We start from the raw sequence: 13710 nt of genomic DNA, 5'->3' as shown, positions 1-13710 counted from the left end.
TGGGGTTGGAGAATGAGAAGTGGGGGCCGAGGAAAAGGGAGCAGGGTTCGTTATTACAGAACATTTTTGTTTCTAAAATGGAAAGAACGTGAATTCCCGGAACCCGCTTCTTCGCCCGCCAACGGCCTTGCCTCCTGCAGCTGTCCAGCCCTCCGCTCCTGGCCCAGCTCAGGCCCGCCACCGCTCGCGGCAAAGCTTGGCGCTCCTGTGCGCGCCTCCGCGGACAAAGAGCTGGAGGTTGCGGGGCGCGGCCGCCGGCCGGGAGGGGGGGGCGGAGAGAGAGAAAGAGAGAGCGAGAGAGAGAGGGCCCAGGCGCGCGCAGGGGGAAGCCCTCCCGGGCTCTGACGTCACCGCAGCGCCGGCCAATGAGAAGCCGGAGAGGGGGATTCCCGCTCTGGCTGCCGCCCCGCCGGCTTTTTAAACCGTACCCTGGGGAAAGCTCGCTGAGAGCGGTGGGAGGAGTGGGGAAAAATGGGAGGTTAGGGGTGAAATATGATCATCCTGGGGAACAAGACTCCAGAGGTTTGATGATTAAGCGTCAAGACTGGCTTAGACCTGGGGGGGCAAAACCAAAAGTGGTCGAGGAGAGGCTACTCTCCAGCCAGGTAGGGCAAACTCCTCCAGAGATGGAGTGGAAACTTGAGCGCACCGCCCGGAGGAGGGTCCGGACCGGAGAAGAGATCCTATGGGTGAGTAACGCCCTTTTGTTTCCTCGCCCCAACTCCCTAAAGGGACTTCTTGTCGAAGGCACCGTTTATAATACCTGTTTAGGACCAAGAGGTAGTTCAAAACTCTAAATCCTGATTTTAATTTTGAGTTGTGTAATTTAGTTATATTCTGGCGGTGCCTGTTTTCTTTCAAAGAAAAGTGAATGTAGTTTGACTAAGTAAGGATCTAGAAACATTCCACGCCTAATATTATGATTTTCCTAAACAGTTTATATTCATATATGTTGTCTGTATTTTCAAAGGAGGAGGTCATGCGGGTGCTCGCCAAAGACATGAAACAGAAGAGAGGTCAAGATTCTCCCAAGGTGAGTGTCCAGTGCTTACTCCAGTTCTCTGTCTTGAATATGACCTCGAACAAACTAATTCTTGCTAAAGATATTTGCTGGAAGTATGAATTGGTCTGAAAATACGAAAAATTAAAAAAATCTCATACTATCACTAACTACAGTCTATATATTAAAGAGTATATATTAAAACATTTTTGTAAGAAACTGAAGATCTCTGACTGGCAAATAATGGTAATCATTTTAATCTGAATGTTACGTTCTAGTTCTTGCCTCTACAGCAAAAGATGAAGCTTGGGTGTGTCAGGTAGGCAGTGCATCTTTAGCTGGCTGTTATAATTTCATTTTAACAGTTGCTAGTTGCAACTCCCCTCTGTTGCGTTCATAAGCTTGCCCCCCAAAGAAACGGAAATGGTGCTATCTTGTGGTCAAGAGGAGAAGTGGCATAATCTACGGCCCTTAGGTTAGTAATTTAACAGTTGATCCCATGTAGTACTTTTTCACCTTGAAAGTCCGAACCCAAAGGCCTTTAGCGTCTCTTGTAATCAGTGTAAATCATTATCAGGATTCACCTTGCTTCTCTCTAGGCTAAATAGTTCACATTCCTTTAGTTTTTACTTATAGATTTTAGTTTCAAAACCATCACCAGTTTTATAGATTTTTTTCTAGACCTTCTTTAAATTTTTCTGTATTTAATTGGTGACACAATAAATTGAACACATAACTTTCAGAATGCAATGACTAATAGCCTTTGTAGCCAGAGAAAACAAATGACATTTGACTCCTAAAATTCCCTAAATACTTTAATATTTATTTTTCCCAAACAAAGCTGAAGATTTGTCTTGCCTACCTTTTGTATCACCATGGCTCCTAGATATTTGACTACCTGATACAGACAACTGGTCTTTTTGTCAGTAAATAGAAACAATGGGAAAAGCTACAGTTATGTATAACTTTGTTAATTCACTTGTATAGCAGTATCCGAGCCTTTAATTTGTAAAACCTAAGTGGAAGTATTTTGAAAGTTTTCTTTTTAAGTTTTTGAATAGATTAAAGAAAATATTGGTTTTATTTCTTATAGTATTTTTGGAGGAACAGGTTTTGCCAGTAAGTTTTCTTTAATGTGACTATTAAGATGAAAGTTCTGCCACTGTTTCATGTTACAAATTTAGCCTCAGTGAATTTATGGGCCATGAAAAGCAGCAGTGACCTGAATCAGGTAGGCAGTGTATTGTTAGCTGGCTGCTTTGGGTCAATTCAGCAGCCACAACTACCCTGCCACTTGCTTCTGGATAAATTCTTCTTGTTAACTAAGTACACTGGTTACCTGTGTGTGATGGGTTGGCAGTGTATTGTTAGCTGGTTGAATATGTGAATGGCATCAGCTAACATGCAACTGCTATCTCATTGCATGTACAATGAACATCAGAGTATAATTAAATCTGTAAGTAATATGTGTGTATGTTTGTGTGTATGTGTACTTTTTGCCATGAACCGGGTCACTCTTTACCATAATGTTTATTACTACTTTTCAGTTATAATACAACAAACAGCTTTATAATGCTGAAGAAACTACTCCAATTAATTATTTTAAAAATTTCAGGTAATATTCTGGAGTCCCTAATACTTGTAGACAGTATTAAAGTATTTGTGAAATTATATATTTATTTTAAATATAAAATTTAGAATATAATGACAATTTGGAATGGAAAACCTAAAATGTTTCCTCAAATTTTCAACTTTCAACTAAGTCTTTAGAATTCTTTCTGGATCATTAGTTTCTTAATTTGACATTAGAGTAGGTCTCAGTTACCATGTGTGTGTACAGCTAAAGGGAGAACTGAAGTAACTTTCCAGATGAGTCAGTCAACTAAAACATTTTCACTTGAATATCAAGAGAATTGGGGATTTTGGGGGTTAGGAGATGGGGCTAAATTGTTTGGGAGATTTGCCTTGAGTCTTCATTTTCTGTAAAATCACAGACTCATACAGTGTTTGGAAGAGAGCATGATATTTAGTTTGTGAAGGGGGACAACTGACCGCACAATATAATTTAAAATATTTTCTCATTCCCTTGGAGGCCATTTTGACTCATGGAGCCGTGTCAGGTGTGTGTTGGGTCCCAGACACACTGTGGTTGTATAAACATTTGCAGCAAGTTCATGGAACTGACTTTGGTGGTCTGGTCAATTATTTACACCCTAAATGAGAAGTGAGAAATGTATCACATTCTCTACTGCATTGGACTATAAGTTATGGGTAAAATTAAATTCTTACCTTATTTAAATGTAAACATTTCTAGAACCATGGGTTAAAGAGATACGTATAATTTGATTCTTATGCATTTTGCTACTTTCACATCTCATCCTCTTTTTTTGTTGCCTAGTATCATTCCATTTTCAGCATCTTTGTGTTTAAGTATTCCTTTAATGTAAATATTGTTTTCATCTTTTTTTTTAAGGTTAAATTTCAACATGTTATTTTCTATAGAAAATCACTGATCTGTTGATAAAAATAAAACCTACTAAATTTAGAAGGCTTGTCCTTTGTATTTTACTTAAAAAAATTTTTTTTAAAGAGCAAGACATAAAATGCCAACATTTATACTCAATAAACAGAATACATAGTTCAGTTCCTATTATTGAGACGATGAGAAAGGAAAGAGAGAATCGAGTGTAGTAAAGATAAACAAGGAGATCAATGGGTAAGGAGGCGATTGAATGTTTAAATTCAAAAAGAAAACGTTTTCGTAAGAGTGAGAAGGAAAGAGAGGGATCCACACTTGGGATGTCAGAGGAAGAGAAGACGGAAGTGGGTTGAAAAACAAAGGAGGAGGGAGGCAAAGCTGGTTGGAAGTATCTTCTCTGGGGGCAGCCACTGCTGTTCACTGGTGCTGGGGATGTAATTGCTTGCCATCACACCCTCTGGAAAATGTCTGAGTTTCTTAGTGCTCTTTAATGGCTCTCCCTCACCAGCTTCTGCCCCCCAAAAGAGAATGCTTCCTTCGGCAAGGTGTGGTCTTAACCGTTCAGAGGGAGGAGGGAACAAGAAGAGTGGGAAGAAGTGTGATGTATTAGTTTCTTGGTGTAACAGTTATTAGGATTTTATTATTCCCTGGGAAACATGAAGTCAAGCTGAGGGATACAGAGCGTCCCCATATTAGCTGCACCCAAACATGACATTTTTCTTTCAAAGGAACATGTTAGCAGGAATACACATGATTTTGTACAGGGATCACCCAAGATCTTCTCGCTCATATCGGGAAGTCTTGAAACAGTTAATATGTTTAAAGAAAATAAATGTAGAGAACTAGTTTTTGTTTTCCTTCTTAGACATTGTCTCTCTCTCTCTCTCTCTCTCTCTCTATATATATATATATATTTTTTTTTTTTCTTATTTTTTACTGGAGTGTTTTCCTACTTGAAATTACCTGCAGGCAATTCAGTTACGTCGTTATAGTGTGATTATACAGTTATAATGTTAGCAGCTTTTCATAATTCAGTATAAGTGCATATACATCCACATTTATATATAACCTGTCAAAATAATATATTTGTAATAAAAATAAAGAGTATATGTGATATGTTTTTGCTTTAGGTTTTTCTCTGTGGAGATCCTTATTACCGTAAGTCAGATTTAAAAAATTTTGTTGTGCTGGAGCCAGCTTGTCCTGGTCTGTGAGAAATGATTGTTAAATTTTCAGAAATTTTACAAGCCAGTTATCAAACCATTAGTAGATTAAAATTGACCATGTAGGAGCATTCACACCATAGAAATTGCAAATGCTGCAAATTGGGACTCCTCCTCCAGAGATTTGGTTGTTAAACATTTACCAGTCATCACTGTATATATGCTATATACACTATAGTTATTAAGAATTATGTATATGTACATATATACATACTATAGGTATGCTATAATTAGTACGCAGTTTCAAAAATGAAGTACAATTTTTTGGGAATATTTCAGGCAAATTCATATTTATTCCACTCTCCAACACTCTGTATTTTTACATCTGCCATAAGATGATGATCAGAAGTTAGTAGGAAGTACTCCTCTCCACTTCCCGAATAAAACAAACAAAAACAAACTTCGTCAGTGAATTATTAACCACAGTTAAAAGCATTTGATTTTGTCCCTTTCCTTTGTCAGGAGGACAACTGCTGAATACTCTTTTATGGGATGCCTACTAGTTTTGTTATACTTCTCAGTTCAGGCAGCTCGTAGCAGTTTATGTCCCAGACTTTTTTTTTTTTTTTGCGGTACGCGGGCCTCTCACTGTTGTGGCCTCTCCCGTTGCGGAGCACAGTCTCCGGACGCGCAGGCTCAGTATCCGGACGCGCAGGCTCAGCGGCCATGGCTCCAGGGCCCAGCTGCTCTGCGGCACGTGGGATCCTCCCGGACCGGGGCACGAACCCATGTCCCCTGCATCGGCAGGCGGACTCTCAACCACTGCGCCACCAGGGAAGCCCTGTCCCAGGGTTTTTGTTGCTGAGATAGAGAAGATATTGTGCTCAGTTCAAGAAAAATGCATTTTTTTCCTCTGTGTGTTTGCCTGACGGTATTCATATGAGACATTTGAGGTCTGGGTGGCAGCACATCTGCAAATGGCTCTCCTCTCTTTCATCACACATAGCCTGGTTGTTACAGAACCCTGAATGGACACCTGTATGACACACTTTCAAATCCCTACCTGCCTTCCCTGCATACTCAGAGGTGCAAGAGGAGAGAATCAAGCCTAACCTAGCAGAGATTATACGTTGAATAAGGCAACCAAGTTTGGAGATATATAAGTGAAAAACCCACTTTTTATGGCTTTGGAGAGAACTAGTGATTTGGGGCAGTATGGACACCTCAACTGCGTTCTCTGGGACAGTCCTGGTCGTCCCGCAGCTCATTACCCTCTGTCTGGCAGTGGGGTGTCTACGTAACCTCTGTGGTGCTGGCAGATACACTTCTGCTCACACCCTGACTGTGAGCACATAAACACCCCAGCCATCCTGGAGCACTGATATGAATTCATGGAAGTCGTAAGCGGGGGTAAACAGCATGAGTGCTCCAGAAGCAACACTTGGAGGGATTATCCTAAATAAAATTTTGCTTAGAGGCCCAGAATTCAAATTGCTAACAGGCATTTTGGGAGCAAGCTTGCAAAAGACAGACTAGTGAGGTGGCTTCCATTTGTTCAACAACAATCCAGGTTGGTGCTGATTCCTGATCACTTGAAAACCCTTGAGAACTTGGAAGGGGCTTTTTGTTCACTTTGACCCCACCCTCAATTTATGTGTGAGGAAACTGAAAAGTAGTCGAGCTTGGCCCAAGGCCGTGCTGCTGGTGAGAGGTAGAAGCGGGCTTTGCTCACACAGTGACCATCATTCTTTTTTTTTTTTTAATGTCTTTTTTATTGTGGTAAAAGTCACATAATATAAAACATACTATTTTAACCATATTGACTGCTATTCTTGAGGTGCCTCTGCACATCCTCTTGACCTGAGGGGAACCACACCTCTGCCCCCATCAGAGAGCTTACCAAATACATTCAGAGCTGGGGGTTGGACATCTATGTTGAAGTAGAAGGTATTCCGGGAAATATATTTGATTTTTTTTAAGAACTTTAAACACTTTTGCAGAATTACTGAGGTGGCACTACTGATTTCACCATAAAAAAAAGCCTTCACTTTCACTCATCAGGTCAGAATTGGAGAGCCAATTCACAGTTATTTAGATTGAGTCTTCCTTCTTAGCCAAATTCTACATGACTGTTTTTTCACACTGGTTTTTGGCTCCAGTATTCCTGTTTAACTCCTTTGTGAAATGAATATATATTTCATGGGGCAATAATTAACCTTCATCAACTTGGCAGGTTGCTTTTTTTCCAATAATTAGAAGGCTGACAAAACGTAAAGATCAGGACTTTGGGAGAAAAGGTATGTTGTGACTCTATCAAAAGGCTCAGTGGTTGCTGATGTTTCTAAGACTCATGTAGTTGCAATCACTCCCTTTTCTTCGTTAAGAGTTTTGACTGTTTGCAGTTGATTCTTCTTACTACAGCCATGAGAATGATGCAGCATTGAATTCTTTCCAAATGGCTAATCTAGTCTGACTAGATTAGCAACCAAAATTAACCTGTAAGGAACCTGTAAGGAATTAACCTGTAAAGAATTAACCAAAACCTGTAAGGAATTAACCTGTAACGAATTTATCAAAATTAACCTGAAGGAGAATCAAGCTGAATGATCATATACTCATGGCATTTTTCTTACACTTGGGATTTTCACTCAAAAATACAGACTGACTCAAGTGTTAATATTCTAATTATGGAATTTGAGTTGCTTCTAGATAATAATAAATATTGAGAAAGATGAAGGCTTTTTCAAATGTTGTGATAATGTCATTTATAAGTGACTATTTGGCCAGGTGTAGTAAAACATACCATGAACCTGTACTTAAAAAAAAAAACCCCAAAAACCCAAAATCCTGTACCTGAAACAAATAAAAATACATAAGGATTAGAATCTATATTTCACATTTCAGTGTTTATTTTGTTTTTTATTACATAAAAATAATCATTTATAATTAGTTACTCTGGAAATGTCACACAGCGTCTTGAATTCAAACAGTGGTCTAGTGTGTTGGCATTTCCATCAAGAACAATACTAGAAAATGTCAAGTCAGACAATAGGATATTGAAGCACATTGGTGACTGTATTCTGAATTATTTAGTGTGGTCAGATGAAGTATTTAATATATTTCATTTAGAGTCTTTGGCTACTCTTCATTTTTGCTTTAGGTAACATCTCTATCGTGGGGACATTCATTACCAGTCACTGACAAGATAACATAAAAGGAAAGTCATCCTTCAGTGCCACATTTAATTGCCAGAGTATTTAAAATGGGATCAAACCCTCATGGAGACATTTCTGTATTCTGACTATTGCCTTAGAGTGATTCAATGGCATTTTCATAGATCCTCTTTCTTTTTTATGATCATTTGTCTAATCAGAGCTGCTATCTCAGGCCTGATGATTTCAACGGGTTCCTCTGGCCTCCAAGATTTCACAACTTGACCTTCAGGGTTGACCAGATACTTCCAGAAATTCCATCTTGGTTCCTTGTTTGACGAATCTAAAATATCAGAATATATTTTCATGAGTAAATTCTTTTTCAAGATTTTCATTTTTGTTAGTATCTGCATAAATTACAACTTTAGAATCAAGTTCTAGTATTGTCATCATTTCAAAAACCAAACTAAACAAAAAGCAAAACACCCAAACAAAACAACTCAAAGTTTGTGTAACCAGATTTATAGAAATACTTGGTGACTTCACTGATGATTCTACTGACCTAGAATCAAGAAATGAAATAAATTAGTTTATTTTAGATTTGTTGATCTCCACCACAAAAAATTTACCCTGTCACTAGGTGAAAACTTTCAGTTTCTTAACATTTTTTTAAAGATAAAATGATGTTCTAAATGTCTTTGGTAATAGGAATGTATGGATTACTTTTTGTAGTAAATATATATATATGTTTTTAATATTGTTGCATATTATCTAGTAAGGAATTCTAAATAATTGTAGATATCCTTTGATACATCTTAATTTAGGTAAGAAATGTAGAAGTTTTTTTCTATTTATATCATACAGGATTTGTGTGCATTATTATTGACTAACATGAGAAAAAATATAATTATTATGTGCCTAGTAATGTATGCTCATTGCTTTAAATGGATCCTCTCCTTTAATCTTTACAGTAACCCTGTAAACATTGGATATTATTATTATCCCCATCTTGCAGATGAGACAAATGGAGGCCTGGACTCACAGTCACATGCTAGTGAGTGGTAGAGCCTGGATTGATATCTAGACCTCCCTATTTGCAGAGCTCGTGCTGTTAAAATAGGGAACATGGCAAAGCAAACAGATTTTAGGAGGAAGATGACAAATTCATTTTTGTACACAAGGAGATTCAGGTTATGTGGGACACCCAATCAGAGGAGGCTTCGGAGCTTAAGAGCAAGGGCTCACCCAGGGAAAGGGGACAGAGTAAGGAGAGCCCATGTGGATGTGGCAGAATCCTGAGGATCAGTAGAGTTAAGGGTGGAGGAAAAGAGGAACCTGCAAGGGAGGAAGAGAAGGGGCCAGAGTAGAAGTCACAGGCAGCGAGACCCACCAGGCTCAGGAGAGTTATGGAGTGAGAGGCCAAACACAGTGATCTAAGAAGGAAGAAGAGACAGGGAAGTGGAGAAAACAAATGTTAACTATCCTTTCAAAAGCGTTGCTGATGAGGTGGGTAGAAGGAACACACTGCCTAGAGTTTTTAAAATTGAGGGATACTTTGCTTTATGCTGGGGAAAGAACAAATGCGGGAGCACAGGTTAAAAATAATGAATGAAAAGTAGCCTAATATTTACTTATACGTGTTTTATTCTGTGTACTGTGCCAAGCATTTACACTGGTTATTTCATTTTTAATAGTGTTGCTGATTAGCTCAAACATCAGTGACTTGGTATGAACATCATATTATTAACTAAAGCCTTCTTAAAATCGCTTTGAAAAATAGCCATTTTTATGATGGAAAATGTGCTTTTAAAGATAATGCCCATCAGGGCAGGGCTCTCTCTAGTCAGTGTAACATCTTCGTGTGAATTAGAAAAAGATACCCTTCCAGGTGGGGACAGTCCCTCGGCACATACCTTGCACTCGCCTGTGTTTCAGCCCCCATTTGCCTCCTTACTCCTGTTTAGTGGACAACCTGTACACCTGTACAGAGCCATTTTGTTTGTGAGTGCATGATCAGGTACTGTCCATTGTGGCCAGTTTTCAAAGATCTAATTTTCATTTGGCCGTCAACTCATAATCTTTGTCTCTGGAGCTTCATCTAACTTTAGTGAAACCTTAAATCACTGTTATGTTTTGATCACACAGGGTAAGTGGAGTTTCAGAAGCTTTCTTAGTGACAAAGGGGAAGAACCTAGGAGCTATTGTGCCCAAGTATTTGCCTGCTGTAATTGAGAGGTGATTACAGGGCACATGCTCTGGCTTTCTTTTCCTGTGCACCCTGGAAATAAAAGGAATGAAGGCCTCACTCTAGTTGCTATTTGTGGTGTTAGGCATTATATTGACTTTCCCTAGAAACTGAATATAATGTTTTTGGATGATTCTGATTTCATACTTAAATGAAATATTATAGGACATCATTAGCTGGTTTGTTTGATTGGAAGCTTGATTGCCTGGATGAGGTCATGGTTTTAGCAAAACTCAAATTACCCACAGTGAAAATGACTGAGGCTGTCATCTATATAAGTTAGATGAGAGGACATGAGCTGAATGTCCTTTAGAATAGTGTCTGTCACAGTGTAAGCTGTATGTGAATAAGTACTTTACTTTTATTATTAACACACTTAATCCTCCAGGCAATCTTAGGGGGTAGATACTATTGATAACGTCATTTTACAAACGAGGAAACGGGCACAGAGAAATTATGTGCCTAATGCCACCCAGCAAAAGTAAAGGAGCAGGGGTTTCAACACAGATTGGGGCCAAAGTTTGGCTTTTAGTCACTATACTGCACCATGTTTACGCTGGAAAATCTTTAAATAGGTTTCTGTAGCTAGCTTAATTACAGAGATAGCCTAACACTACCCTCCTCCAAAAAAAATCAAGATATATTGTTTTGAATTTTGCCAAAAACCACCTGGCAAACAGATATTATTCACCCTTGAGGATAATATCTTAGATAAGTAAGGCAACATAAAAATAACCACAAAGATAAGTTCAACTAATAACGCTCAGCAATATTGATGTGGGACGTATAGCTTTAATATTGGGGAGGGATATTTGCCCACATGTTAGTTAAATGAGACTTGAAATATTTTGTGAAAATAGCCATGACCACACTTAAAGTAAATTCTTCAGGAAAATGATCATAAAAATAAAATACACTGGAGTAGATTTATTTTGCCATCCAAGAAGTTAAAACATTGATTTCAGGGAAGCATAACTTCTAGAAAGTCACAAAGGATGAGAATCTAGCTCTTTGATAGTTTTATAAAACTTTCCCACTAAAACATTTCAAATGAATGTATTGTCCTGGTATATTTGTTTTAAAAATGAAAAGCAATTAAAAACATTAAATTGGTGAGGCAAGGTAGATATTTACCAACAAGAAATCTAAATGCAGGTTCTGCTTCAGGTCCTAGAATCTTAATCTTGTGGAAGATGGGGAACGTTACTCCGAAGTTATTTCTTGCAAAAGATACTACTTCCTTGCTTGGGCGGGGCTCCGATTCTCCAAACTGATTGCATGGAAAAGCCAAGACGCTGAAGTGGAATGGTCCAAACTCTTTGTGCAGTTCCTGCAGTGCTAAGTAATTTCTGTCTGTGAGTTGGCAGTCACTAGCCACGTTTACAACTAGTGCAACCTCCCGGAAAAAGAAAAAAATCCAACCGGAAAGTGAAGCAAATAAAAGATTAAAAAAAATATTTGCAAGTAGTTAAAATCCTAAACCATTTTGGAGGAATACAACCTTTGATAGATGGTTATCTCATATTTTTAGATATACCCAATTCTGCTGAAAATCATAACACGGATGCATGAGTTAAAACTCTGAAAAATCACGACCATTGAAAAAGCCCTATGTACTCGACTAAAGTTTTTTTTTAAAAAATAAAAGATAAAATATGATTATTGATAGAGTGCTTTTTAATGTTGTTAGATTATGGAATTAATACTTTCATATTCACATTACTAACTCTAAGAATTTCCTAAGCAGCTTAAAGTATTGATCCATCACTTAAAGCAAACAGTTAACATAATCAGTTATCAATTAGAAGTATATAAACTGAGAGCTCTGATGGCGAAAGTGATATACTAATAACACTACATTGAAGACTAAATTATAATATGACCGTTTAACAGTGAAAAATGGACTATTAAGAGAATAAGCAGAGAACACGGACAAACAACAGAAATAAACATCAGAAGATACAACTTACTTTGCCTTTAAACTTTTCCAGAGAAACCGTTCTTCCATTTGCATCTTTCACTTCAAATGTATAAAAGCTGTTGATTTTAGGTTTTAGGAATTTTAGTTGTAGAAGAAATAACATTACTGTACATAGAACCATAGACAGCAAAACTGCAAATACCTTTGCTTTGGGCCCTGAACATCTCAAAGGGTAGGCTGTGAGAGGCTCCATTTTGGATGATTCTAGAGGGAAGTCTCAGCAGGCTGGAATTCAAGGAGGAGCTGAAACTTGAAACCAGCCTAGTGTAACGGAAAGTCAGGAAGGACAGACTAGCTCCTCTCACTGCTGAGGAATAGAAAGACCTTTCTCAGATTGGGAATGGAGTGAAACTCCTGAGTGAAGTAAAAAGCTCTAAAGAATATCAATGTATGTATGATGTCAGTTGCAATTTTTGCTTGAAAAATCAGGACATTTTTTGGTAGCTCTTTAATATCGGCCCAACAAAGAAAATATTTCACCAGAAGATGGTGCCCTTGTAACTTGAAAGCTGTGAGGTGCTCCCAGCAATTGACTGGATGTAGGGAATTGGGTGTATAATACCCAGGAATAGTTCAGAGTGTCAATTAAATTGGTCTATTAGTATGACACATGATCTATAGGAATTTAATATTATATGTGTATATATAATGCGTATGGCTTAAGCATGCTATATGAGTTCAAGGCATTTATAGTGGAAAGGGCAGTGAAATTTCTGAAAAGGCTACTCGCTATGACCTCATCTAGCTAAGGCAATGCCAGGTGAATATAGTAAAAATACATAGATTAAAAACAATGATGGCTCTAAAAAAACCCTCCTCTACCATAAAGCAAGCTATAGTTCAGTGATTTTTCAAATTTTTGATTATGATGCATAGTAAGAAATGCACTTTACAATATAGCTCAGAACATAGACAGGTGTAACTGAGAAGTTTCATTAAATGATACTTCCCCTCCGAACTGCGTTGTACCCTGGTCTACTGCATTTTTAAAACAGCCTGGTTCTGAACCATGAAAATGATTTCAAGGTTCACCAATGGGCTGCAAACTGTAGATAGAAAAATACTGAACTGTATAATAAAGCAGGACTTTAATAATTAAATAAGATATTTCTACACTAAAGGCAAAAACACTCCATCCCCCATCCTACTTGGGTGCATCACCTAGTTGCTTATTATCTTCATTTTTTTCTGTGGCTGTCACTTTCTACAGGAGGCCTAACTTTGTTGAAAACTTTAGGGGCAGATATGGAAAGGGAATTGAGGGCTGCATATCCTGAAATCCATGGTTCCTTTAGCCACCTTAGAAAATGCCCTGTTTAGAGCACAAAGCAAGTTTTTTTTTTAACATCTTTATTAGAGTATAATTTCTTTACAATGACGCGTTAGTTTCTGCTTTATAACAAAGTGAATCAGCTATACATATACATATATCACCATATCTCCTCCCTCCTGCATCTCCCTGCCACCCCCCCATCCCACCCCTCTAGGTGGTCACAAAACACCGAGCTGATCTCCCTGTGCTATGAGGCTGCTTCCCACTAGCTAATGATTTTACATTTGGTAGTGTTTATATGTCCATGCCACTCTCTCACTTTTTCCCAGCTTACCCTTCCCCCTCCCCGTGTCCTCAAGTCCATTCTCTAGTAGGTCTGCATCTCTATTCCTGACCTGCCTGCCCCTAGGTTCTTCA

General features: G+C 38.4%; 2 protein-coding genes across 4 annotated transcripts in view; one reads left to right on the top strand and one right to left on the bottom strand.

The window, feature by feature from the left end:
* Positions 1–318: 318 nt before the first annotated feature.
* CDC20B (cell division cycle 20B) overlaps positions 319–13710 on the top strand; it is a 64063-nt gene continuing 50671 nt past the window's right edge. Inside the window, exons 1-2 of the mRNA XM_022551541.2 lie at positions 319–689; positions 971–1033. Of these exons, the coding sequence (XP_022407249.2) occupies positions 366–689; positions 971–1033 (387 nt within the window). The 5' untranslated portion in view covers positions 319–365. The remainder of the gene's footprint in view (positions 690–970; positions 1034–13710) is intronic.
* On the bottom strand, positions 4444–12229 carry GPX8 (glutathione peroxidase 8 (putative)). 3 transcript variants are annotated; one of them, XM_089908850.1, is made up of 4 exons: positions 12010–12229; positions 11143–11435; positions 9926–10063; positions 4444–8139 (listed from the first exon to the last, which is right to left on the bottom strand). In XM_089908850.1, exons 1-4 carry the CDS (start codon positions 12211–12213, stop codon positions 7974–7976), a joined length of 801 nt encoding a protein of 266 aa, XP_089764976.1. In that variant the 5' UTR covers positions 12214–12229; the 3' UTR covers positions 4444–7973. The 3 variants fall into 3 exon arrangements, with proteins under 3 accessions (XP_089764976.1, XP_022407269.1, XP_022407278.1); XM_022551561.2 differs by lacking the exon at positions 9926–10063 and having other exon boundaries at positions 4444–8137; positions 11174–11435; XM_022551570.2 differs by lacking the exons at positions 9926–10063; positions 11143–11435 and having other exon boundaries at positions 7973–8137.

Source organism: Delphinapterus leucas, chromosome 3, assembly GCF_059928025.1.
Source record: "Delphinapterus leucas isolate spDelLeu-1000000601 "Yukka" chromosome 3, BTC_Dleu_Yukka2, whole genome shotgun sequence".
Lineage (NCBI taxonomy): Eukaryota > Metazoa > Chordata > Mammalia > Artiodactyla > Monodontidae > Delphinapterus > Delphinapterus leucas.
The sequence above is the reverse complement of the archived record's forward strand: the minus strand, read 5'-3'. Positions and strand labels throughout refer to the sequence as shown.

What these genes read in the sequence shown, in the direction of transcription:
- GPX8 (XM_089908850.1), bottom strand. Translation starts at nt 12,213, where the DNA reads ATGGAGCCTCTCACAGCCTACCCTTTGAGATGTTCAGGGCCCAAAGCA. An exon ending in TGGAAAAGTTTAAAGGCAAA is followed by an intron (nt 11,436 to 12,009) that starts GTAAGTTGTATC and finishes TTTTTCCGGGAG; the next exon opens with GTTGCACTAGTTGTAAACGT. An exon ending in CCTTGCCTCACCAATTTAAT is followed by an intron (nt 10,064 to 11,142) that starts GTTTTTAATTGC and finishes CAGGGTGCACAG; the next exon opens with GAAAAGAAAGCCAGAGCATG.